Raw genomic sequence first — 23,968 nt, forward strand, 5'->3', positions numbered from 1 at the left:
TGGAGATTGTGCGTTTTCCGATGGGGTCCTGTTGGGATCAAAAGAAACAAACAACTGGGCGGACTGTCTAAAGGGCTTTGTCCGCTCCACGTAAAAGGCCAATGCACTCTTGCAGTCCAAGGTGTGCAAACTGCTTTCGCCAGGGCGGGTATGAGGACGGGGAAAGAATGTTGGCAAGACAATTGACTGGTTCAGATGGAACTCTGACACCACCTTTGGCAGGAACTTAGGGTGCGTGCGGAGGACTACTCTGTTGTGATGAAATTTGATATAAGGTGCATGTACTACTAAGGCCTGAAGCTCACTGACCCTATGAGCTGAAGTAACAGCCACCAAGAAAACGACCTTCCAGGTCAAGTACCTCAGATGGCAGGAATTCAGTGGCTCAAAAGGAGCTTTCATCAGCTGGGTGAGGACGACGTTGAGATCCCATGACACTGGTGGAGGTTTGACAGGGGGCTTCAACAAAAGGAAACCTCTCATGAAGTGAACAACTAAAGGCTGTCCAGAGATAGGCTTACCCTCTACACGGCGATGACAGGCACTAATCACACTAAGATGAACCTTTACTGAGTTGGGTTTGAGGCCAGACTGATAAGTGTAGAAAGTATTCAAGCAGGGTCCGTGTAGGACAAGAAAAAGGATCTAGGGCCTTGCTGTCACACCAGATGGAAAATCTCCTCCATTTGAAAGAATAACACTTCTTCGTGGAATCTTTTCTGGAAGCAAGCAAGACTCGGGGAGACACCCTCTGAAAGACCCAAGGAGGGTGTCCCAGTGAGTCAGCCAAGTGCTGTATCAAAAAAAGTTCTCTAGGTATGACCAGAGCAGATACAGTCTGATCAAACAATTTTCAGTTGATTTAACTCTCAAATTCCACAAACAAAACAGTTCTTACAAAGCAGATAAAGCTAATTGACTTCTTGTAAAATTAACAGAAAAATATCATAAAATCTCCTTTTCTCATCATTAAAAACTATTCCATCTGAATCAAACACTGAAGAAAAATATACTTAACTCTTAACCATGCAGAGGTGTCAGCCTTTGTTTACTTAAGTGCGCTTTTACAAAACTGTACTAAGGCTATTGTGGCAATGGCGTACAGCAAATCGGCCCTACCGCTGGGCTACTGCAGGAGCCCGGTGGTAGGGCAGATTTGCCGCATGCCATTTCCAGCACTGAAATTTTTTTTTAATTTTTTTAGCATTGGGGGCTTACATGGCAGTAATCAGGCAGGAATGTGCGATGCCTGGTTACCAAAAGGTTAGCGTGGGAGCCCTTACTACCTCCTAAATAGGAGGCGGTAAGAACTACCCCAGGAAATGGCTATGCAGCAAGTGCTTAACTTACTGAACGGTCATTTCCATTTAAACCCCCCCCCATCTTTTTACCTGCTGCAGTAAAAGGGGCCTCAGTGTGCGGCAAGCCTGCACACAGACACCACCACAGGGGTCCTTTTACCGCAGCTTTGTTAAAGAACCCCTTAGGGATCTGTTCAAACACACAATCTGACCAGGATTCTTAAACTTTTGCATACAGCTTGTATATCAAGACATTTTAGACTGCTTTAGGCAGTATCTTTAATACAATAAAGTAAGCATACCGTCAGCAGCTGGCATGGAGTTTGCCCAAAATTGTTTATTATCCCCTCCAGTGCTTTCCTTTCTTTCTCATCAGCTATGGAGTCTAGATCTACACGTCCTAAAATAAATAATGGAAGGAGGAAAAAAAAAGTCAGAACAGCATCAGAGGAAATGTATAAATTGCCATGTGTATATTCAGTATATGAAAATTACAATAAACTAGCAAAACAGTCTTTTTTTTTTTAACAAATGCTGGGATGAACTGATGGAAAGCATAATGAGGACAATCTCCTGAGCAACCGAATATCTTATTTAAAAAGATGTATATTTTTAATAAAGTTGCACTCTTGTCTATATCAGTGATTTCACACAGTCTAACTCCACACTCCTCGTACTGCAGTTCATGTGTTACAAATTCTTCTGGCATTATCAAACATGCAAATAATACCTGCAGTACGTTTCAGGTGAAATTACTAGCAAGAAAATCCTTCAGTCTGAAAATACCCATAGTCTTTTTTTCATTACATTAATGTTCTAGGTATTTCTGTTTGAGCTCCTGCAGTTTCTTTCTGCTTTGCATTATCTGCTGTTATGGCATGGTAGCCCAATGAATTGTACCTTCATAGCTGCAGTAATAGAACACGTTGAGAGCCTCCTCTGCAGCTGGTCCACTCTGCTTGTAGCCAAAAATCAGATCAATCCATTCATGGAGATGAGTGGACACATATTCAGACTCCTGGACAGATAACAAAAGCTTCTATCAGCAAGTGATAAACTATTATTGATAGGTGCCTGGTGGGAAGCAAGCTCCTTTCAGAATAAAATAATTACATATTATTCACCTGTCCCATAACGACTTTCTTATTTTAGATGCAAATTCATACCTGATGCTACCCATTTTAATACTGCAATGCCAATTAAAAATAAAAATCAATATATAAAAAAATGTCATAATAGGACACACACAAAAAACACAAAGAAGTGATCCAACCCAGCCAGCAATGTAGCTACACATACATCAACCGAAATGCTTGTATAATATGACACAAAATATTGTAAAACCACAATAAAAATATCAAAGACAAACCTTAACACTGTTTATTTACAAAACTCTGACATGGTTATATTGTGGCAGATCAGCCTACACTAGGGTATAATTTGGTGGTGGGTGACAGACAGCATAAGAAATAAAACAATAAAGAATATAGGGCCCTGTTTACTAAGCCGCATTATAGGTGCGTTAGCGTCTTTAATGTGCGTTAAGCATGTATGTGCATTAACCATGTAGGCACCTACAATATCCCTATAGAAGCCTACATGGTTAACGTGTGCTAATTGTAGGCACATTAAAAATGCTAATGCGCCTTAGAAAACAGGGCCCTTAGTACTTTAAAAAGGTCTTAAGAGTGGAAGAAGATCCATCTTTATAACATCACATGAGAATGAAGTGAATTTTTCCTGGATTGACACGGAAATTTAGACCAAATTTTATATACTCTTTGGACTCTACATTTTTACGTTTTGAGCATTTACTGCTGAACTTTGTTTTAAGTGTTCTATTTGTTCTCTTATTTGTATTTCTACTTATTTCTAAAATGATGAGTGACTGCAGGGAATAATTCCTCCTTAGAGTTAGGTGGTCCAGCATTAAGCCTGGCTCACAGAGCTCCAAAATCTAGATAGTCTTATCTAAGGATTATAGGGTATAGAAGTTGCTTCAAGGCTGCACTGTTCCGTTGCTGTTTTGAGAGAGACCTGGGCAGCTGGGTACTGTCACTGATTCCCACAGATACAGGCCAAAGTCACCTTGTGTTCACAGTAAATCTTCTCTCTTTTTTTTTTTTTTTTTAACTGACTGACTAAGAATCAGGATTTGACATTTCCAGAGTCTACCAGTAATGGAGGACCCATCCAATTCCACTGTGATCACAAAATTATCTGCTTCAGGTTACACAGCATCAAAGTTACAGCTGTGGGATGTCATCAGGTCTATGGCTTCTTCTTCAACCTCTGGGTACCACCCTGGTGAAACAGCCTCTTTCCCCACAACTAAAGGAGTCTGAGAAGCATCTAAAACTTTTAATAAATACAATTAACTGGGGTGGATCATAAGGCATTTAACAGAGCAGTATTCAGAAGATGTTTACAAGGATATTTAAAAAGAAAACAGTCACCCAGTTGGAGTACCCTAAAAAGAGAAGAAATTCTCTTCTTTTCTGAGTCTCCATGATATATCAGGAAATAGATCCCCAACATAGTTCATAAAAGGGGTCTCACGGTGCTAAAAACAGAACAGCCATTCCTAATCAGAACTAAACTCTAATGTCAGTAATAAAGATGCAGGAATCACAGAGGCCATATCTGATTTCTCCCATAAAGACATAATATCCAAGAGACTCATAGCTTGATCAGCACCCTACTGTAGCTCTTGATATTTTCTGCTTGAAGTGGACAGATAATATATTCTGGAGAAACATGCAGTAGCATTTTTTCAAACCTCTTATAAACATTTTCTCAGAGGAGACCAATGGAGCTTTATGAAAATTAATAACCCGAGGATTACAGTCCATAACCACAATTTCCAGTGCCTCAATATTGTCCTTTATAACCATATTATTGTCAACCAAAGATTTAAAGCCTGGACACTCTGAAGTTTCATTTCCAAATCCAATGCACTAGATTTTTTCTGGACTATTTTTTCTGCGTTATGTTGCATTTTCACCATGTTTCCCTGAAATTTAGAGTTTAAGTCTTAAATCTGAGTGCCTTTCATGATCCAAAATCATTAGAATCTCAACAGTGAAAGTCTTAGGCCAGACTAATGAAAACTTTTGAGGATTCCTGTGGTTCTCAACTACCGGGCAAGCTTGATTATCACTGTTGTTTCAGCACTTGCAGCCACTCTAACAGCCTGAGGCTGCCCACTCTGCATCCTCGAGCTTCTGGCTTACAGCCACCGGGACTGCCCCAAGTTGTTCTTGTGAGGTATCTCACACAGTAGTTCTTGGTCTGAACCCCACCCCTCAGGCTTCCAACACACTTGCGTCCTCCTCATGCTGTATTGTGGCCAAAGCATATGGCGGACTTCCCATCCATGATGGTGGAGGCAGATGCCCCTGCTCAAGACTGAGCAATGTCTCCATCCTAAAAAATGGCATGGACTACCTGCTCCAGTGTCAAAGCAGCCAGGATTGCCCAATTTGCTTTCGTGGATACTGGATGATGAACAGAACAGTCCATGGGACTCACATCCTGTGTTTTCTTTTAACTATTTAAAACAGCAGAGGTAAGATGCTGTTGTGGAAAGTGCTGCTGATGCCATCTCCATCATGCTTACCCACATTTTCCAGTGGGAAAACATACCCACAGAAAATGAAATGTAGATGTGTGTGGGTGCTCTTCCTCTTAGGCAATTTTCAAAGTGAGAGTATAAGCACACTTTAATTTTGGAAGCTGATGCAAAGTGCATGACTAAAAACTCCCCACAGACTTTACCTATGTGGAGGCAGCTTGAAAATTGTCCTGTATATAAGATATTTAATTAATTCCCACTACTGTTCTTGCAGTTCTGTTTCCTGTGGTGGCATCTACTTCTGTTTTTGTCCATATTCATTTTATTACTCAATTATTCTTATGTAATGTTGATTCAAGAAACATGGTCTGCAAAAGAATGTTTAAAGAAACCACTCCTGCAAATTTCCAAGTCAATCATTATAATTTCTTTAAGACTAGCATTCCAGATTGAGCAGGGATGAGAAAGTTACAAACTAAGTTGATGCCAAAGTATAACACTATGGGAATGAGAATGTAACATTGGACAAAGATGCCTATGCTAGTTTCCAAGGGACAATCTTCAGAAAGCTATTGTGTTTACTGAACTTGAAGACTGAATTTCTGGAAACTGCAAAAACAGTTGAACAAGTTGAGGAAGTGACGTCACCGTCGGGGATGGAAGCCTGAATCCAGAGCTCCGTCGGGGCAGTGAAGAAATAAGCGCTATTTCCTGGTTCCCTAACCCCCGAGATTGGTGGTTTTGAGGTGAAAGATATAGAGAAGTAATGGCGACACGAAAGCGGCTGGAAAAATTCAAGTTCGCCGCGGCACAGAAAAACGAGGCGGCGAACACGAGCCGCTCCCAGCAGAAAGCTCACAACAAAATGGCCGCCGCGGATTCTGGCTCCGAAACGGAGGATCCAACAGATCAGCTAGAAAGTGATACCGAGCTGACTAAACAAGAGGTAGCGAGGTGGTTTAAAGCCTTAAAGGCTGAAATGTCGGCGGTTCGGAAAACTATCCGGGAGGCGGTCACAGATATCCAAAAAGAGGTGAGAGAGATTGGATGACGGGTGGAGCAGGTGGAAGAAGGGCTGGAGCACGTGGAGGGAGAAATGGAGGGCCTGCGTACTGCTCTCACGATCGTGCAAGCTGAAAAAGCAAAATTGCAATTAGAGGTGGAAGATCTGGAAAATCGCTCCAGAAGGAATAATTTGAGATTCAAAGGGGTTCCGGAAACGGACCAGAATAAAGACTGTGCACAGGTGATTCGTGAAATTTGTGCTAGAATATTGGACATAAATAATGAGGGGCAGACTAATATGGAGGAGTCTGAAATAAGATTTGATCGGGTACATCGAAGTCTGGGGCCCAGGAGAGACCAGCAACCCAGGGACATTGTTGTATGCTTTAAAGACTATACTATCAAAGACAAGATCTGGAAGAAAGCCAGATCCCAGGGGGAGTTACTCTGGGAAAATAAAAAAATTCTGGTGTTTCAAGACTTAGCGCTGGGCACTCTTCAGAGGCGTAGAGAATTTAAAGACTTAACCACATATCTCCAGCAGTCTAATTTCAGATATAGATGGATCTTCCCTTTTGGCCTCCAGTTTACAGCGGAAGGTATCACCAGACGAGTGGTTACGCTGGGAGAGGCTTGGAAGGTACTTACAGAGCTGGGATATACAAATCTGCCTCCGGCAGCTTTGGAGGGGAGATCAAGTATAACAGCAAAGATAAAAAAAGAGTCATCCTGGCATAAAGTGCGCCCACGAAGAGAGAATACTTCACAGCTATCAACAGAGGAGAAAGTACCCTGAATGGACACGAGAGATACTCAGGATTTCAGTTACCTCAAAGGTTTCATGGGGTTTTGTTAAGAAAAAGATGATATGCAGTTGGGGGGATTGTTCTGGAGTTGTTACAGGATGTCTATTTATTGTTTGAAAGGGTTCTGGGAACTCAGTAAAATCTGTGAAATATGGGGGGAGGGGACCGGGAAATGTTGTTGGGGGGAAGAGGGCGATGAGCTCCGGCGGGGAGTGATTTCCTCATTACTAGCGGCTGGCGGCTAATGGCTCAGCCCAGCAGGGGGGGAGAGGGGGGGGAGGGAAGGGGATCAAGGGTCTTCACATTGGGTCATGGAATGTTAATGGTATGAACTCTCCACAGAAGAGAAATTTGATACATAGAGAATTGCAGAAACTTAAGTGGGATATTATATTATTGCAGGAAACACACATTCAGAAGAGGGATTTACACCTACTTAAACATAGGGGGTACAGCGACTGTATCTCACACTGTGATGCTAGAGGGGGCAAGGTGGGAGGATTAGTGATTTACATCCGTAGACACATCCCACTGGTCATAGAAGAAACATATAGGGATACTTTGGGAAGGTGCCTGGCGATTAGGGGTCAGCTGTATGGCAAGGAGGTGACCATAGTAAATATATACGCCCCCAACTCAGGACAAGGAGAATTTTTTTACACGGATTCATAAGGAGCTCTCCCAGTTCCAGAAAGGGGGGATGGTCCTGGGTGGGGACTTTAACACTAGCATGACATTAATGGATCATTCAAAGGGGCTGATTGATAAGTCCTCAGCACACTGTACACAGTTAAAATCACTTGTCTCTGACTTAGACTTAGTGGATGTATGGAGGCTGAGACACCCAGGCCAGCGGTCCTATACCTTCTTTTCTCATTCTCAGAATACTTACACAAGAATCGATATGGTATGGTGTAGCCGCCAGTTGTGGGATCAGGTGGTTGATTCACATGTTGGGTCCATTTCCACCTCTGACCATGCCCCCGTGGAGCTTGAGCTCAAAGGTTTGACTGAGGAAAGGCGCCAACTCTTTTGGAGATTAAACGAATTGATTCTTGGGGATAGTGGGGTACGGGATGACATTCGCCAGGTCATTCAGAATTATATGTTGGTGAATGACACTGGCGAGGTTTTGGATGGCACATTGTGGGATGCCTAAAGGCAGGTGGTGAGGGGTCACTTCATCAAATGGGGAGCCCGGAAAAAGAGGCTACGAGAGAAGAGGGAGTTGGACCTCCGGGCACGATTAGCGAAATTAGAATGTTGTCACCAAGAGGGAGGCTCTGGGATAGTCCTGAAAGAATTAAGACAGTGTAGAGCAGAATTAGAGAAATTGCAGGTGGAACACGTGGAGTTTTTACATACAAGACTCCAACAGAAGTTTTATGAATTTGGAAACAAATCTGGACGGATGTTGGCTCATCTTTTGAGGCAGAGACAAAGGAGCCACACAATAACAAAAATAAAAGGGGCGGGCGATAAGATGTACTATAGAGATGGAGAAATCAGGGATCAGTTTGAAAAATTTTATCAGAAGTTATACAGCAGTGAGAGGGGGGCAGGGGGGGAAGAAATCAGGAGGGGTTTAGGAAAGCTGCATCTCCCAAGGTTATCAAGTTTGGAACGCAATCAGTTAGAGGCCCCATTTCGTCTTGAAGAGATTCAAAGGGTGATTAAGGGTCTCCAAGGAGGGAAGGCGCCCGGCCTGGATGGGTATTCTGCTAGGTTTTATAAGACTTTTGTAGGGGAGGTGGGGCCCATGTTGTTGAGGGTTGGGAATGCATGCCTGGCTGGCCAACCATTGCCGGGGAGTATGCATGAAGCGGGGATCTCCGTGCTTTTGAAACCAGGTAGAGACCCGGCGGTATGTGCCTCCTATCGCCCCATATCACTAATAAATCTAGATATTAAGATTTTATCTAAAGTAGTTGCTGATCGGTTAGGAAAGGTCCTGCCTTCATTGATTCATACTGATCAATCAGGGTTTGTCATGGGGCGGCAGGTAGCGGATAATATTAGACGCACCTTACATGTTATGTGGGTAGCCCAACAGAGGGGGATTCCAGTGGCCCTTTTGAGTACGGACGCAGATAAAGCGTTTGACAGGGTGGACTGGCCTTATTTATGGGAAGTTCTAGAACATCTAGGGTTTGGTCAGGGTTTGATAGGATGGATACAACGACTATATGAGAAACCAGTGGCAAGAATCAAAGTAAATGGGGGGTATACATCTGTTTTCCAGATTGAACGGGGTACCAGACAGGGGTGTCCACTGTCACCGTTACTGTTCGCACTCTCGATTGAGCCCTTAGCACAGAGGGTGCGTGAATCGGTTGACATTCCAGGAATAATGATAGGTGGCTCTGAACACAAATTGGCATTATTTGCTGATGATGTCTTATTTTTTGTAAATAACCCGGGGCTGCATCTTCCTATATTGATGGCAGAACTGAAGGAGTTTGGTAGGCTCTCGGGTTTTCAGATAAACTATGATAAATCTGACATGATTGGGGTATCCATAGCACAACCTAGGATGGAGGAGCTCTCTCGAAACTTTCCTTTTAAATTAAGGAGGGATAAAATTAAATATTTAGGAGTCCAAATACCAGCTCAGATTTCTCAGATATATCAGCTAAATTATATACCGTTATTCCGGCAAATACGCAAAGACATGGAGGGTTGGACGGGAAAGTGGTTGTCATGGTGGGGCAGGATAGCATCGATTAGGATGAATGTATTGCCCAGACTTTTGTTCTTGTTTCAAACATTACCGGTAGCAATCCCTGGGAGGGAACTGAGAACCCTACAACAGGCTATAGTGAAGTTTGTTTGGGGAGGCAAGGCCCCCAGGCTTAGCAGGAAGCTGCTCTGGCGTTCGACAGAGTTGGGTGGGAGAGGGGTTCCAAACCTCGAATGGTATTACTGGGCAGCACAAATGAAACTTATATCCCTGTGGGGTCAGGAGAAATGGTCAGTGGTGGCACACATGGATCAGGAGATGGTGGAGCAGCATAGCCTGCAGTCAGTAATATGGGCACCTTCTGCTTATCCTACTATTGGCAGGCTTACTACCAATCCGTTTGTTGGGCACTTGTTGGCACTATGGGGTTCCCTTAGGACACGCTTCTGGAAAACTAGAAAAACATCTACATACGCGTATATTCAAGGGGAACCTACTTTTAGAGTGGGGTTGGGAAATCCGGTAGCAAAGAGGTGGGCTGAGAGGGGCATATTGAGGTTTCGAGATTTATTGGAAGATGGGAAAATGAGATTGTTCACAGAACTCAAGGAAGACTATGGGGTTATGGACAGGGACAGATTCTTCTACTTACAGGTCCAACATTACATTTACACACAAGGATGGTTGAGAAACGATCCAGAGGACTATGAAGTCTTAGAAAACATGTGGGGCTCACTGGGAACAATGAAGGGAGTTATATCCCGGTTATATAAATTTATAAGGGGAGGGAGTTTTGAAAAATGTTTATATATGACTAAATGGGAAAGAGATTTGGAAAAGGAATTGACAGTTCATGAATGGAAGGCCATTATCTCGGAGGTCAATAAAGCATCAACATGCGTGTTATTGAAAGAAAACGCCTTCAAGGTACTCTCGAGATGGTATTTTACCCCATATAGACTACATATGATGTTTCCAGGGGCCTCCCAGTATTGTTGGAGATGTTTAACAGATGTGGGAACTTTTTTGCATATCTGGTGGTCCTGTGGGAAATTACAAATGTATTGGCAATCTATAACGGCAAAGATAACTGCCCATACAGGCAAAAACTTTTTGTGTGAGCCTCAATGGTGCCTGCTGTGCCTGGGGAACAGACGAGGAGTCAAATGGCAAAGACGTTTGAAGAGGATGTGCTTGACAGCTGCAAAGAGTGTCATTGCTCGGTTGTGGAAACAGCAAGCGGCACCAACAGAGCAAGACTGGACTCTAAAACTTTCTCTAATTGAGGAGATGGAGAAATTAACTGATAAACGGTTGGGAATTTATAACAGGCAAGATGAACTCTGGACACATATTAGAGCAATGACCCAAGTGAGTTAGTAATAGGCGTTTGATGGGGGGGTGGGGGGGGAGGGGTAGGGGTGGGGGGGGGGGGGGAAATGAAAAATTAAAGTTTGTCAATGTTCAATTACAGATTTACAGTTGATGGACAAAAGAGAAGGTGTAAAGTGAGAGAAGTATAGAATTGTATATCAAAGAAGAAATAGTCAAATGTCTACTGTGAATTAAGGAAGTAATGTTTATTCTGTTGTTTAACAATAAAAATTATTGAAACAAAAAAAAAAAAAAAAAAAAACAGTTGAACAATTAAATTTAAAAGCCAAATCCATATATAAATTTGCTGCTCTAAGAAAATGTAACCTCTCACAAAAGTAAGGATCCCACAGAGATAAAACCCAAGAACTGGCTTGCTCACCGTGAAACAACACTCTCTTCTCCACCCCAGTTCCTATCTAATTTTAGTATTATAGGAGGTAAAGACTAACCTCTATCCTATTTTAACAGGCTACAGTATGCATCATAGATCTAAAATGAGTGAATGCAAAAGCTAAAGAGCTAGAGGCGAAAAAAAATCTTACCCAACTTTTGTATTTGATTGTGGTTGAATTTCCTTGCTAGTGAATGTGGTCTGACATAAATCATGGAAGTGAATACACCATGCATTTGTTTTCTGCTGGCAAAAGCAAGAACAAAATTCTCAGGTCTTACCAATGCTTTCCTGTGCTTATAGATGAAATCTTCAGGAGACTTAGCCCATTTGGGGAGAATAACATCATCAACTACTTCTTTGGATATCTGTAAACGTCCCAAGTCAAATTCTGTGAAATTAAATCAAGTAATAGAATTTTCAATGTTTGGTTATCAGAAACAGAAAGGGAGAATATTTCTTTTTACATTAACAGAAAAGAAAAATCAGCAAGCAATATTTAGGGCACTTTTCTAAGGGACTTCCACAGGTAAATGAAGTTCTATACGAGCAAAAAAAAAAAAAAAAGCGCCTTTTAAAAATTATCCTGGGACCTTAGTGGGGGGAAATATGTGCACTGCTGACACCATACATACTTACCCCCATGGTGAAAGAAGTGAGACTTGGGACAAAGGGGATGTTATTTTCAACATCCCATACCTACTTTTCACTCTTAACCTGCATACTTTTCACCTGAAAATGCAGCCAAATGCTTCAGTTAATGTTTTATAAATTCTTACAAACAAAACGTGAAGCTTCTAGGATTAACCTCTTGGCAGATTGGCCCTTTTACTAAGCTGCGGTAAAAAGTGGCCTGAGAAAGTATGACATGTGAAATTGGCATGCACCCTGGCCATTTGTTACTGCAGCTGGGGAAAAGGGCTTTTTTTTTTTTTAATGGGGCAGTAAATGGTTGTGTACTAAAATTAAAAGTAGCATGTAGCTATTTACTACCTGAGCCCTTACCGCCATCGACTGACCTAGCAGTAAGGGCTCATGTGTTACTCATGTGGCCGCACTGCAGATTACTGCTAGGAACACCCCCCGTGGTAGAAAATAGAAAATTATTTTCTACCACGGGAAACAGCACGTGCCAACTTCATAATTACTACCAGGTGCCTGCAATACCACTACTACTTAACATTTCTAGAGCGCTACTAGGGTTACGCAGCGCTGTACAACATAAACAAAGAAGGACGGTCCCTGCTCAAAGGAGCTTACAATCTAAAGAACGAAATGTCAAGTTGTGCAGTCTAGATTTCCTGGGTAGAGGTGTAGAGGCTAGGTGCCGAAGGCGACATTGAAGAGGTGGGCTTTAAGCAGAGATTTGAAGATGGGGAGGGAGGGGGCCTGACGTATGGGCTCGGGGAGTTTGTTCCACGCGTGGGGTGAGGCGAGGCAGAAAGGGCAGAGCCTGGAGTTGGCGGTGGTGGAGAAGGGTACTAAAAGGAGGGATTTGTCTTGAGAGCGAAGGTTATGGGTAGGAACGTAAGGGGAGATGAGGGTTGAGAGGTAAGGAGGGGCTGCAGATCGAGTACATTTGTAGGTTAGTAGCAGAAGCTTGAATTGAATGCGGTACCTGATCGGAAGCCAATGAAGTGACTTGAGGAGAGGGGTGATGTGAGTGTATCGGTTCAGGCAGAAGATAAGACGTGCAGCAGAGTTCTGAACGGACTGAAGGGGGGATAGGTGGCTAAGTGGGAGACCAGTGAGGAGTAGGTTGCAGTAGTCAAGGCGAGAGGTAACGAGAGAGTGGATGAGAGTTCGGGTGGTGTGCTCAGAGAGGAAAGGGTGGATTTTGCTAATGTTATAGAGGAAGAAGCGACAGGTCTTGGCTAACTGCTGGATGTGCGCAGAGAAGGAGAGGGAGGAGTCGAAGATGACACAGAGGTTGCGGGCAGATGAGACGGGGACGATGAGGGTGTTATCAACTGAGATAGAGAGTGGAGGTAGAGGAGAAGTGGGTTTGGGTGGGAAGACAAGAAGTTCGGTCTTGGCCATGTTCAGTTTCAGGTGGCGGTTGGACATCCAGCCAGCAATGTCGGATAAGCAGGCCGATACTTTGGCCTGGGTTTCCGCAGTGATGTCAGGTGTGGAGAGATAAAGCTGGGTGCGTCGGCATAAAGATGATACTGGAAGCCATGAGACGAGATCAGGGAGCCCAGGGAAGAGGTGTAGATAGAGAAAGAAGGGGTCCAAGGATAGAACCCTGAGGGACTCCAACAGAGAGGGGATAGGGGTGGAGGAAGAGCCATGAGAGTGTACTCTGAAGGTACGATGGGAGAGATAAGAGGAGAACCAGGAGAGGACAGCGCCCTGGAACCCAAAAGAGGACCAGTGTGTCAAGAAGTAAGTTGTGATTGACAGTGTCAAAAGCGGCGGATAGGTCTGAGGAGAATGAGGATGGAGTAATGACCTTTGGATTTGGTGAGAAACAGGTCCTTACAGACTTTGGATAATGCCGTTTCTGTCGAGTGAAGTGGGCGAAAGCCAGATTGAAGCGGCTCAAGGATGGTATATGGTATGAGAGGCCGAGGAAAATCAATGCAACGGCTGTGAACGGTGCGTTCAAGTATTTTGGAGAGGAAGGGTAGGAGGGAGATGGGGCGGTAGTTGGAGGGACACGTAGGGTCAAGTGAAGGTTTTTTGAGGAGAGGTGTGACAACAGTATGCTTGAAGGTGTCAGGGACAGTCTCGGTGGAGAGAGAGAGGTTGAGGATATGACAGATGGGAGGGGTGATAGTAGAAGAGATGGTGATAAGTAAGTTGGTGGGGATGGGGTCTGAGGAACAGGTGGTAGATTTCGAGGAGGAGAGAAGATGGGCGGTTTCCTCTTCAGTGATATCAGGAAAGGAGGAGAAGGAGGCCTGGATTGATTGGTTGAGGGAGTGGGTGATAGGAAGAAGAGGAGAAGAAGGTTTAGTGGTGAATTCGAGGTTGATCTTCTGGACCTTGTCGCGGAAGTAGTCAGCTAGTGATTGAGGAGAGAGTGAGGGGGGGGGGGGTGGGAGCGGAGGGCACTTTGAGGAGGGAGTTGAGGGTGGCGAAGAGACGACGAGGGTTAGAGCTGAGGGAGTTAGTCAAGTGAGTGTAGTAGTCCTGTTTGGCAAGGAATAGGGAGGACTGGAAGGAGGATAGCATGAATTTGTAGTGAATGAAGTCAGTATGGGTGCGAGATTTCCTCCATAGGCGTTCAGCCGATCAGGAGCAGGAGCGAAGGTAACGGGTGCAAGGGTTAAGCCAGGGCTGGGGATTAGTGCGCCTTGTGGGACGGGAAACAGATGGTGCAAGGGTGTCTAGGGTGGAGGAGAGAGTGGCATTGTACTTGGAAACAGCCTTGTCGACGAACTCGGAGGACGTGATGGACGGGAGGAGATCGGAGATACTAGCGGATAAGGTGGGGGGGGGGGGGGGGGGGGGGTTAACAGCCTGGAGATTCCTGGAGGTCGTGGTTAGTGTTGGGCGGGACTGATGGGGAGGGTGATGAAGTGTGAATGTGATCAGGTGATGGTCAGAAATGGGAAGAGTAGAGACGCAGAGATTAGAGGGCGAGCAGGTAGAGGAGAGGACGAGATCAAGACAGTGTCCAGATTTGTGAGTAGGGGTGGTGGAGCTCAGTTGGAGGTTGAAGGAGGAAGTTAGGGTGAGGAATTGAGAAGCGTATGAGTAGGTTGGGTTATCGGTGTGTATGTTGAAGTCACCAAGAATGAGGGATGGGGATGAGGGCTCCAGAAAAACGGAGAGCCAGGCATCGAAATCAGTAAGGAAGGAAGGGAGGGACTTATCAGGGGGGCGGTAGATGACTGCAACTCGGAGATGGTGCCAATTTGGTATGCTACCCACGCGTTAGCCCTACCACACTGCTTGGTAAATGGGCCCCAGAGATAGTAGTGGTTTCTCAGATGTTACAGAAAACTGTTTTAGAAGAAAGGTCCCAAATATCTGAAAGCACTACTCCTTGTAGAGGAAAAACAAATCGAGGACAAGGGAGGAAGATAAAACAATTGGGATTATACTGGATGAACTGACTTACTTATGTTTGTTTATGTTTATTAAAACATTTGCTATACCATCTTTTGAAAAGCATCAAAACCAGATAATTGATAATCTCCTTTACCAAGTCTTAAATATTTGAGAAAGAATGCTGAACTTTGACCTGAATTCTAAAAGGAAGTCATTTTGAGATTGGAACCAGTACAGGCAGGAGCGACTGAGGATTGCTCCTACCTATGCCGGATCCAATCTCAAAACGGCTGCCACTGAAAGTCCCAGAAGTCATTTTGAAAAGGTAGCCAGCCGTGCACAGGAGCAAGTGAGGATTGCCTACACCCACTAATGAAAAGGTAGGCCCATGAGGGGACTGCTATCAGGGGGTAGGGTGGGGGCTCTTTTCGGTTGGATGGGGGAGAGGGCGTGGCAGCTGTTCAGAGGAGGGGCCAGTTTTGTTTTCGGATTCGGTTGAAACCTAGCAGCCAATTTTGGTCGCAGATTTGGTTTTGGCTGAAACCAAAGATCTTGTTTTGATCAGGTTCCAAGAGCAATCTTTCTTTCCTCTGATCCAGGTCCACACTCCTCCCTTTTGTCCCTAAATAGGAATGGAGATGCAGAATAATAAGTATGATATGTCCGGGTGTCTGGGCAGTTTTCCTAAATCGGGAGGAGGGGGGGGGGGGGGGGATTGTAACCATTTGTTCGGGTTTTTAAAAAAAATATCGCTCCCAACAGTGGCATAGCCACAGGCCCACCCACTTTGGGCTCAGCAATATCCACCTACCCTCCTCCCTGGTGCAGGAGAAAGAGAAGAGAGGGAGCTATGAGGAGGGACACACAGGGGTGATAGGGACAAAGTGAAGAAACTGAACATGGAGGAGGGATAGGGACAGGACACAGAGGGAATGATGGTGGACACGGACAGAGAAGAAATGTGAAATGTCTTATTTCAAACTGCGTTTAGTGACTAAGGTGTGGCCTCTATTGCCAAGAATAGATTTTATGAAGGTACTACAAGTGATGATTCTAAGTGTTTCAGATTATTGGATGCACCCAATCGCTTCAGATAGTGATTCTGCAGTGCAGTAGTTGTACTGCATATCAAGGTTTGAAAATATCACCGCTTACTTGAAGAGATTGCAATGGCTGCCAGTGGCATATTGTGTTAAATTTAAATGGTTATTGTTGATACATTGTGTGCTTTATCAATCTTCTTCTACTTATCTACAAAGAGTGGTACATCGCAGCCATTATGGTCTGCGATGGCTTGTGATCTTTTTTTTTTTTTTTTTTTTACTTTAAATATTTGATTTTCAAATATATATCAAGAAAATAATCTTGAAATGCGGATTGTTTAGTATTTGTTGCCTGCATCCTTGCTGGATTCATTTTCTGCGCCAGAGCAAACAAACACGGAACATGCACTAAGGTGCTTTCAGATGTTTCTTGCTTGATTTTATTTGCAATGTTGTTTAAAGAACATTATTATACTCATTGTGTTTCTTTCAAGAGTACTCCTTCACACTGACCCCTGAGGCAGGCGCAGAAATGCCAAAACACAGCCCGTATCAGGTCAATTTAATAAAGGATTCTCGATTGTTCGAGGAAGACCCACTTGTGCTCTTTTTCTTATTTGCTGTCTTTGCTTATGTACTTTTGGAAACCTCTCTTCTGCTACCTTATGTTTCACAGTTTTGTTTTCATATCATTTATATGTATTTTATGTAAGTTTTATTATTCTCCATTCTGGATAAGGGAGGATTATAAATAAATAATTAAAATAAATCAAATGGAGCAGAAACCCTGGAAAGAGCAGAAGATGAATGGGACTCAAGGGTGTGCGTGTGTGCGGGGGGGGAGGGGGTGTTAAAGGAACAGAGCAGAAATTGACTGGGAGAATGTTAGGGGGAGGGGAAGTGGCAGAACAGGAATTATGGATGGGAGAGATGAAGAGGAAGTTCTGAGAGAATAGTGAGGACCTGGCAGTTGGTAAGTATGAGTGGGGATGTGTGGTTGGGTTGGGAGACTGAGTGAGGGTGTGAAATGAGGAGTAAGAGAAAGCGAATGAAGAGTGGAGAAAGGGTGAAATAAGGGGAAGGGGTTGCGTGAGGGTAGAAATGGGGTTAGAATAGAAGAATGGATTAGAGGAAAGGGAAGGAAGGAGAGACAGGGATTGCTAGAGATGGTGAAGGGATGAGAAGGTGAGTACAGAGGATGGAAATGAAAGACTAGGGAGTGGGTGAACGATGGGGGAGATAGGAGACTGGGGAAAAAGAGACAGAAGGAGCAATGAGAGAACTGGAGAGGGGACAAGAGGGAGGTGGGAAAAACTAGTAGGTAGATGAGAGGTGAAAAGGAGGAGACTAAGAAGAGGGTGTGGGGGATACCTACAGCAGGAGCGGAGGCTTCCTGTTCGGCTCCTCAGACTCCCCACCAAATTTGTCACCTAATCTGACTTACTTTTTTTGCAAGAGACAATTCTTAAAGTTTAATTATTCTCTGCTGTGCTGGTTGGCTTGAAGAAGGGATGGTTTTGAGTTGTTTTGACTTTGTATGGTGTTGAGATTGACCCACAGGGCTCTGGAGAAATCACGGGAAGTGGAAGCTAAGATGGCAGCTTTATCGACCCTGCCGAGTCCATTGGTCAGTTCCGCATGGATTAAGGAGATTGTGTGGGAGGTGCGGGCAGTGGTGGAAGCTGCGCTGGATACTAAACTGCTGCAATTACAGACAGAACTGAAGATGCTCACGATCATTTCAATAGAATGGCTCTAGTTTGATGCACAGCAGCAACATCAAGTGCGTGCGCTGGAGGATGGGGCTCAGAACACACAGAAGGAAATGGATCAGAGCTTCACCTCAGTTTTTAGCAGATGGAGCGCAAAGTGGATGATTTGGAGGGCAGAACCCGGCACCAAAATTTGCGTTTGGTGGCTCCTTGAAGAATGACGTTTTGGTGAAGACTTTAGAGAGACTTGATTCCACTACATTTGACCTCTTTTGATGTTCCATTTAAAATAGAATGGGCTCATCAGACAGGCTCTGCAACTGGCGTACTTGTGCGGCCTAGGGTGGTTGTATTTCATGTGGAGCACTTAGCACATAAGTTATAATGCAAGCCTTGCGTGGTGGACAACATTTGGAGTTTGAAAATAGGAAAGTTTTACGTTTTCAGGACTACACTGCTAAAGTGCGCAGTGCTCAGAAAGCTTTTGCTCCCCAGTGTTCTGAACTATATCTTTGAAAGATTCTGTGAGCTTTGCTTTATACAGTTCGACTTCAGATTAAGTATGATGGCAAGGCTCATTTTTTTTTACTACTGTGGAGGCAGTGCAAACTTTTCTGCAATCTGCCCCACCCAGAATGGGCACTGGAGATGCTACTTCTGTGAGCTTTAAACTTGCTAGTAGTTATACTTGTTTGGTCCCTTCTTTTTGTGCTCACTTTATTTTGTATATTTTTTCAGGGCACAGCAGAATGTGTTCTATGATCTTTTTGTCTCTTATATAGGCCTATCTTAGTTCGATCGAGATGGGTGGCTTATTATGTTATCTGGGAGGTGTGGGCTGGTTATGACAGGTGGGGGTGGGGGGGGGAATATTTTTTTGCAACTACATTCAAAGCGGTTTACAAATATTCAGGTACTTATTTTGTACCAGGGGCAATGGAGGGTTAAGTGACTTGCCCAGAGTCACAAGGAGCTGTCCAGTCCCATATTTTGGGATAGTACTAAAATTGGGGTTGGGGGAGGAGTGGAATGATGGGATAGGTTGGGGGAAGTTAGGGAGATAGGAGGATGGGGAGAAAATTGAAAATCTGTGACAGCATTCTTTGTTTTTATTTGATTGTTTTCTGGCAGTATTTGTAATTGCTGTCAATAAAATAGATTTACAACAAACATTACTCCTGTTCTATATAAATTACAAAATCTTTATTAGTGAAAACAAACCAGTGCATTAAAATAATTACCAAACAGTATCCCTGTAACTCACTCTCACTGCCATCCACACCAGACTTATACCCTGATCACATATGTAAATCCCACAAAGAACATTGAACATAAACCCTAAATTGCAGTTTCTTCAGTCTCTGTGTATCATCAGAGCACAATCTCAATAAAGATCAGTCAGTGAGCCCTAAAAAAACACAAGGGCACACAAAACCCAGTTCTTAATAATTGTAGCAGATATTGAACATTGCTGATCTTTGTATCCAACAAGTTCCCAAGTGACGGAAGAAAAAAAACTCCACTGCAATATAAAGCCACTGTTCTTATCCCTGTGATAAAAAAACCACAGAGAAACACTGGGAATTGCAGTCACACAAATCTTCTGTGATCCTCCTGCACACAGTCAAACCTTTGAATTAAAGGCAGCCAAAGAATGCTTCAGGTAAGTGGGAGGCTTCCAGGGATAGGTAAATTAAACCCACATAGTTGGCATACTCCAAAATTCCCCAATGTGAGACCGCATTTTGTAGCTCTTCCTCAGGGGGAACCACCTCTTATCACCAACGGGACTAACGTCTAGGCAGGGAATCCCAGCCCCCCCTCCAAGCTTCCAGCTTTTTTAAGGCACCGAGAAGCTGCTGGAGATGTGGCTGTGCCAGCAAGGAGAGAGTAAGGGATCCTGGGATCTCCACGCTATCCTGAAGTTTGAGTGTGAGAGTAGGATTACCATATTTGGTCCCCCCCCCCCAAAAAAAAGAGGACATATGCCCCCACCCCACCCTGTCACATATCACCCCATCCCTTTCACCCCCCCGTCACACCCACTAAGGGTGTCCTCCCCTCCCCTTACTCTACTGCCCTGGTGGTCTAGTGACCTCTTTGGGGCAGGAAAGAGCCCCCTCTTTCTTGCTTCGAGCGATGCCCTGCATCCTGTTCCCCTTGCAATGAAGTCTCACGAGGCCGCTTCAACTCTTGATGGCCATTTTGAATCGGCGCCAGGACCATCAGCACTCAGCATTGCAAGGGGTACAGGATGCAGGCCAGCGCTCCGGGCAGGAAAGAGGGGTCTCTTCCCTGCCCCGAAGAGGTCACTAGACCACCAGGGCAGTAGAGTAAGTAAGGGGAGGGGAGGATGGGATAGGACACCATTAGGCCCGCCCACCAGCCTGCCCGTTCGTCCGGAAATCCGGAAAAACGGGCAGGCTGGCAAACCCGCCCGGTTATGTCCTCAAAAAGAGGACCGAACATATGGTAACCCTAAGTGTGATTTCCCGCCCGTCGCGCGAGTGCATTCCTCAGTTAAATCAAAAGCGTAAAAAGAAACAAATCAACTCCAAAGGGGAGGTGGGCAGGTTTGTGAGAACAATTAGCCTGCTGTCCTCGGAGAATACCTGCTACAGGTATGTATCTTCGCTTTCTCCGAGGACAAGCAGGCTGCTTGTTCTCACATATGGGGTATCCCTAGCAACCAGGCTCACTCAAAACAATGAACATTGGTCAATTGGGCCTCGCAACGGCGAGGACATAACATAGATTGACCTGAAACCATAAACAACTAACTGAGACAGCAGTCTGGAACAGAACAAAAATGGGTCTTGGGGGGTGGAGTTGGATTCTAAAACCTGAACAGATTCTGCAGTACCGACTGCTGCATCGGGTATCCTGCTGAAGGCAGTAGTGAGATGTGACTGTGTGGAATGAAGACCACGATGCAGCCTTGCAAATCTCCTCAATGGAGGCTAAGTGAGCCACTGACGCCGCCATGACTCTAACATTGTGAGGCGTGACATGGCCCTCCAGAGACAGCCCAGCTTGGGCATAAGTGAAGGAAATGCAATCTGCTAGCCAACTGGCGACTCCCCTGCTGTTGGGATCAAAAGAAACAAACAACTGGGCGGACTGTCTAAAGGGCTTTGTCCGCTCCATGTAAAAGGCCAATGCTCTCTTGCAGTCCAAGATGTGTGCAAACTGCTTTCGCCAGGGCGGGTATGAGGACGGGGAAAGAATGTTGGCAAGACAATTGACAGGTTCAGATGGAACTTCGACACCACCTTTGGCAGGAACTTAGGGTGAGTGCAGAGGACAACTCTGTTGTGATGAAATTTGATATAAGGTGCATGTACTACTAAGGCCTGAAGCTCACTGACCCTACGAGCTGAAGTAACAGCCACCAAGAAAACGACCTTCCAGGTCAAGTACTTCAGATGGCAGGAATTCAGTGGTTCAAAAGGAGCTTTCATCAGTTGAGTGAGAGCGACGATGAGATCCCATGACACTGGTGGAGGTTTGACAGGGAGCTTTGACAAAAGCAAACCTCTCATGAAGCGAACAACTAAAGGCTGTCCAGAGATAGGCTTACCCTCTACACGGCGATAGGCAGGCACTAATCACACTAAGATGAACCCTTACTGAGTTGGGTTTGAGGCCAGACTCTGATAAGTGTAGAAGGTATTCAAGCAGGGTCCGTGTAGGACAAGAAAGAGGATCTAGGGCCTTGCTGTCACACCAGACGGCAAATCTCCTCCATTTGAAAGAATAACACTTCTTCGTGGAATCTTTTCTGGAAGCAAGCAAGAATCGGGAGACACCCTCTGAAAGACCCAAGGAGGCAAATTCTATGCTCTCAACATCCAGGCCGTGAGAGCCAGAGACTGGAGGTTGGGATGTAGAAGCAACCCGTCGTTCTGAGTGATGAGGGTTGGGAAACAGTCCAATCTCCATGGTTCTTCGGAGGACAACCCCAGAAGAAGAGAGAACCAAATCTGACGTGGCCAGAAGGGTGCAATCAGGATCATGGTTCCGCAGTCTTGCTTGAGTTTCAGCAAAGTCTTCCCCACTAGAGGCATGGGAGGAGACGCATACAGAAGGCCTGTCCCCCAATGTAGGAGAAAGGCATCTGACGCTAGTCCATCATGGGCCTGAAGTCTGGAACAGAACTGAGGGATGTTGTGATTGATCTGACTGGCAAAAAGATCCACCGAGGGGGTGCCCCATGCTCGGAAGACCTTGCGGACTATGCCCATGTTCAGTGACCACTCATGAGGTTGCATAATCCTGCTCAACCTGTCGACCAGACTGTTGTTTATGCCTGCCAGATAAGTGGCTTGGAGAAACATGCTGTGACGGCGAGCCCAAAGCCACATCTGGATGGCTTCCTGACACAGAGGGTGAGATCCGGTGCCCCCCTGCTTGTTGGTATAAAACATGGCAACCTGATTGTCTGTCTGAATTAAGATTACTTGTTTGGACAGCTGATCTCTGAAAGCCTTTAGAGCGTTCCAGATCACTCTTAATTCCAGGAGGTTGATCTGCAGACCTCTTTCCTGAAAGGACCAGGTTCCCTTGAGTGTGGAGCCCATCTACATGAGCACCCCACCCCAGGAGAGATGCATCCGTCGTCATCACTTTTCGTGGCTGAGGAACTTGGAATGGTCAAATTGGATCGAATCGTCCACCACTGAAGAGAATTTCTCTAGATCCCCCGCAGCTTGAAACCACTGGGAAGCTAGAGTCCACTGAGCTGATCTCATATGTAGATGTGCCATGGGCGTGACATGAACTGTGGAGGCCATGTGCCCCAGAAGTCTCAACATCTGCCAAGCCGTGACCCGCTGAGACGCTCGAGCCATGGACACCAGGGAAAGAAGGTTGTCCGCCCTTGCCGCGGGAAGATAAGCTCGAGCTGCCTGAGTGTTCAATAGCGCTCCAATTTTTGGACTGGGGTGAGATGGGCCTTGGGATAATTTATGATGAACCCCAGTAGCCCTAGCACCTGAATAGTCATTCGCATGGACTCCAGCGCACTCTCCTTCGAGGTGCTCTTCACCAGCCAATAGTCGAGATAAGGAAACACATGCACTCCCAGTCTGCTTAGTGATGCTGTGACTACAGCTAGGCATTTGGTAAACACTCTGGGCGCAGACGCCAGGCCAAAAGGTAGTACATTGTACTGAAAGTGTTGTGTTCCCAGCCGAAACAGAAGATATTTAATGTGAGCTGGAAGTATCAAGATGTGTGTGTAAGCATCCTTTAAGTCCAGAGAGCATAAGCAATCGTTTTCCTAAATCATGGGAAGAAGGGTGCCCAGGAAAACCATCCTGAACTTTTCTCGGACAAGAAATTTGTTCAGGGCCCTTAGGTCTAGGATGGGACGCTTCCCCCCTGTTTTCTTTTGCACCTTTCTACCCCTGATATCTCACCTTGCATCCAAACCAAAGTTTCAGCGTGCTTGTCTGACATTGCTGTCTGGATGTCTCAACGCCACCTGAAATTAAATATGACCAAAACCGAGCTTCTCATTTTCCCCCCCAAACCCACCTCCCCGCTCCTCCCGTTTTCTATTTCTGTTGATGGCTCTCTCATTCTCCCTGTCTCCTCAGCTCGAAACCTTGGGGGTCATCTTTGACTCTTCTCTCTCCTTCTCTGCTCATATTCAGCAGATTGCCAAGACCTGTCGTTTCTTTCTTTACAACATCCGTAAAATCCGCCCCTTTCTTTCCGAGCACTCTACCAAAACCCTCATCCATACCCTTGTCACCTCTCGTTTAGACTACTGCAATCTGCTTTTTGCTGGCCTCCCACTTAGTCACCTCTCCCCTCTCCAGTCGGTTCAAAACTCTGCTGCCCATCTCATCTTCCGCCAGGGTCGCTTTACTCATACTACCCCTCTCCTCAAGACCCTTCACTGGCTCCCTATCCGTTTTCGCATCCTGTTCAAACTTCTTCTACTAACCTATAAATGTACTCACTCTGCTGCTCCCCAGTATCTCTCCACACTCGTCCTTCCCTAAACCCCTTCCCGTGCACTCCGCTCTATGGATAAATCCTTCTTATCTGTTCCCTTCTCCACTACTGCC

General features: G+C 45.1%; 1 protein-coding gene across 1 annotated transcript in view; it reads right to left on the reverse strand.

Annotated features, from left to right (window-relative positions):
* NBEAL1 (neurobeachin like 1) overlaps positions 1–23,968 on the reverse strand; it is a 502,828-nt gene that overhangs the window by 73,941 nt on the left and 404,919 nt on the right. The window contains 3 exon segments of the mRNA XM_030208867.1: positions 1,604–1,701; positions 2,202–2,319; positions 11,416–11,525. Coding sequence (XP_030064727.1) covers positions 1,604–1,701; positions 2,202–2,319; positions 11,416–11,525 — 326 coding nt within the window.

This window comes from Microcaecilia unicolor, chromosome 7 (genome assembly GCF_901765095.1).
Source record: "Microcaecilia unicolor chromosome 7, aMicUni1.1, whole genome shotgun sequence".
In the NCBI taxonomy this organism is placed as follows: Eukaryota; Metazoa; Chordata; class Amphibia; order Gymnophiona; family Siphonopidae; genus Microcaecilia; species Microcaecilia unicolor.